At 45.0% G+C, this 3,860-nt stretch overlaps 1 protein-coding gene across 1 annotated transcript; it reads left to right on the top strand.

Moving 5' to 3' along the window:
* The first annotated feature begins 707 nt into the window (after window positions 1–707).
* On the top strand, window positions 708–1,652 carry LOC131830223 (olfactory receptor 6V1). The gene has a single exon (XM_059172557.1). It carries the CDS (start codon window positions 708–710, stop codon window positions 1,650–1,652), a length of 945 nt encoding a protein of 314 aa, XP_059028540.1.
* Window positions 1,653–3,860: the final 2,208 nt, after the last annotated feature.

Consider the following 3,860-nt stretch of genomic DNA (forward strand, 5'->3'; position numbering starts at 1 on the left):
CTTATTTCCATGACCCTGTGTATCTTTTCAACTCTCCATCTTGGCAAGCACATATTAGAGACCCTATCCAAGGAAGCTACTTTATTAACTCAAAGCTCTGATTTTCTATTAATTTCATGATCATAGCCAGAGAAATGGGAATGAGTGAAGGTCCTCAATAGAGACACAGCCCAGAAAGTCTTGAGGGGACCCTTCAAAAGGAATCTTGTTACACAGTCTCTGAGTCATAACTAGATGCCCCCAGCACCAACATTTAGCCCAGAGTTACAATAATTCTCTTTCTCCCCATGTTTCCTCTCCTCCCTATGCTTTTCTTTTTCTCCCTCTCACACATTTGGTCTTCCTCTTTTAATTCTATGTTCTTCTTTTGTTTCCTTCTTTCCTATTCCTGAAATGTTGTTGTCTGCTACTCTGCAGTAGCAGAGTACTTAATCCTTAATCCACTCCTGTCTCCCTCCTTATCAGTGGCTTTCCATGATTCTATGACACCCCCCCCCAATCTGCCCCGTTTTCTCTTTCTGTTTATCACTGGCCACGGACTTTGTCTTGCTCTCCCGGTTCTCTTTCTGTCTCTGTTTCATGGTCAATGATATTCTCTCTCTCCTCTTTCTCCCCTTCTCTCTTTCTTTGTCTCTCTGTCTTGCTATCTCTGCCTCTGCATCTCTGTCTTTTGTTTCCTTTCTATGCAGGGACTCAGCTCCTGGATCATGGCAAATCTGAGCCACCCTTCTGAATTTGTCCTCTTGGGCTTCTCCTTTTTTGGTGAGCTGCAGGTTCTGCTGTATGGGCCCTTCCTCGTGCTTTATCTTCTTGCCTTCATAGGAAACACTGTCATCATAATCACAGTCATAGCCAACACCCACCTACATACTCCTATGTACTTCTTTCTTGGTAATTTTTCCCTGTTGGAGATCTTGGTGACCATGACTGCAGTGCCCAGGATGCTCTCAGACCTGCTGGTCACCCACAAAGTCATTTCCTTCACTGGCTGCATGGTCCAGTTCTACTTCTACTTTTCCCTAGGTTCCACCTCCTTCCTCATCCTGTCAGACATGGCCCTTGACCGCTTTGTGGCCATCTGCCACCCACTGCACTATGACACTTTGATGAGCTGGGCTGTGTGTGTCAGGTTGGCAGGGGCTGCCTGGGCAGCTCCCTTCCTAGTCATGGTGCCCACTGTCCTCTCCCGGGTTTATCTCAATTATTGCCATGGCAACATCATTAACCACTTCTTCTGCGACAACGTACCTCTGCTGCAGCTGTCCTGCTCAGACACCAGTCTTCTGGAATTCTGGGATTTCATGATGGCCTTAGCCTTTGTCCTCAGTTCCTTCCTGGTGACCCTCATCTCCTATGGGTATATTGTAACCACTGTGCTGAGGATCCCATCTGCTACCGGCCGTCAGAAGGCTTTCTCTACTTGTGGGTCCCACCTCACTCTAGTCTTCATTGGTTACAGCAGCACCATCTTCCTTTATGTCAGGCCTGGCAAAGCACATTCTGTGGAAATCAACAAGACCATAACCTTGGTGACATCAGTCCTCACCCCCTTTCTCAGTCCCTTTATCCTTACCCTCCGCAATGAGACAGTCAAGGCAGTGCTACAAGGGCATATGCAGAGGCTTAAAGGCCTCCACAAGGCACTACAATGAGACTGAGGAACCCAGCCAACTTCAGTCAAGCAGTTCTATGCAGAGAGGAGGCAGAGTACCAGACTGAAGACCACTGCTGAATTTCTTTAGGTTGTTTCCTCTATGGAAACATGGAAGCAAGGTAACTACAGTGAGTCCTCAGTGCTCAGTGTCTGTCTCTCACAGGCCACCATGAAGGTGCTCCCCATACCCACTGGCGGCTACAAGAACTCTGAAAGTAGCCCAGAGCCTGGGGAGCCAGAAGTAAGATTTTCAGTACAAGGAAGTACATGGGCTTTCCATTCAAGGACAGCAGCCAGGAAGTGTTTTCTGATCAAGAGGAGATACTACCCAGCCCAGGTGTGTGTGTGTGTGTGTGTGTGTGTGTAAAATTCCTGAAAGTTTTTGGATGAAACCTCAGCTCTAATGCCCCTCCTGCCCAACTATAATCTGAAATTTTAAAAGCCCTACAGTTGGGGCATCAGGGTTGCTCAGATGGTGCAGCATTGACTCTTGGTTTTGGTTTTGGTCTTGGTTTTGGTTCTGGGTCATGATCTCATGGGTCCTGAGATTGAGCCCTGTCTGGGCTCAGCAGGGAGTCTGCTTCAAGATTCTCCCTCTCTGCCCCTCCCCCCTTTTCTTTCTATAATAAATAAATAAATCTTTTTTAAAAAGCCCTCCTTGGGGCGCCTGGGTGGCTCTGTTTGTTGGGCAACTGCCTTCAGCTTGGGTCATGATCCCAGAGTCCTGGGATGGAGTCCCACATCAGGCTCCCAGCTCCATGGGGAGTCTACTTCTCCCTCTGACCTCCCCTCTCACACTCTCTCACTCTGTCTCTCTCTCAAATTAATAAATAAAATTGAAAATAAATAAATAAATAAATAGCCCTCTTGTTACTTTGACCTCAGACTCATGGTTTTTTCTTAGCTTTCACCTATCCTGGATTTTCTTAAAAAAAAAAAAAAAAGATTTTATTTATTTATTTGAGAGAGAATGAGAGAGAGAGAGAGTGAGAGCATGAGCCAGGGGAAGGAAAGGGAGAAGAAAACTCCCCTGCTGAGCAGGGAGCTTAATGCAGGGCTCAATCTCAGGACCCTGGGATCATGACCTGAGCTGAAGGCAGATGCTTAACTGATTGAGCCACCCAGCTGCCCCAATCCTGGATTTTCTAAAGCACCCCCAATTGAAAATATTCTCCTAAGGAGTGCCTGGGTGGCTCAGTCAGTTAAGCCTCTGATTCTTGATCTCAGCTCAGGTCGGGTTGTGAATGCAAACTCCATGTTAAGCTCCGAGCTGGATGTGGAGACTACTTTAGAAATATATATATGCTTCCAAATTGTTTTTGGAAATACACCTTAATTTAGCAAACTCATTTCTCAGTAAACTACAGTGACTTCACTCATCAAGGGAGTAATCTTAGCCCCACGTTAAGTACTTTAAGTACTCCTAGCCCCACCTTACTTTAAGACAACAAAAATACTAATTTACCACAAGTGCCAATTTTTTTTACAACTCTACTATATGGAAATAAACAAGCAGGAAACTGCAGGCTCATTTGGTGGATACAGATTGTCTGGCTTTGGAGACGTGGATCACTTAGTGGTCCATTGGTTCTCATTATGTATTTCTAGTATTATCTCAGGCTAACCCCTTCTCAAGAGAGGTACTCCTTTCTCTGACTTTCTGAGAAGTTCATTCCTTTCTTTCTGAGGTGCCCCTTACCCAAATCAGAGGATGTCTTTAGGTTCTTAGTTTCAGCTTTTGGCTTCAAGTCTTGTTTCCTCCAAGGACACATCACAGCAATGACTCTGATGTTGCTTCCTGTTGCTGTTGTTCTAACTGATTTATTTTCTCCAATTATCCTCTGCTCACCACCTCAAAGAGTACATATTTGTAGAATAAATATCAGGAGGATGAAGGAGGTAAAAATAATTTTACTGGGTGCCTGGGTGGCTCAGATGGTTAAGCAACCGCCTTTGCTCAGGTCATGGTCCTGAGATGGAGTCCCACATTGGGCCCTTTGCTCACCAAGGAGTCTGCTTCTCCCACTGACCTATCTCCTGTCATGCTCTCTCTCTCTCATCCTCTCTGTCAATCTCTCTCTCTAATATAAATAAATAAAATCTTTTTAAAAAGATTAAAAATAATTTTACTGGTAATAATTTACCTTTACATATACATGTACATATATCCATGGACCACTAAGTGAGCCACAATTCCAAAGCTAGA

Source organism: Mustela lutreola, chromosome 4 (assembly GCF_030435805.1).
Source record: "Mustela lutreola isolate mMusLut2 chromosome 4, mMusLut2.pri, whole genome shotgun sequence".
In the NCBI taxonomy this organism is placed as follows: Eukaryota; Metazoa; Chordata; class Mammalia; order Carnivora; family Mustelidae; genus Mustela; species Mustela lutreola.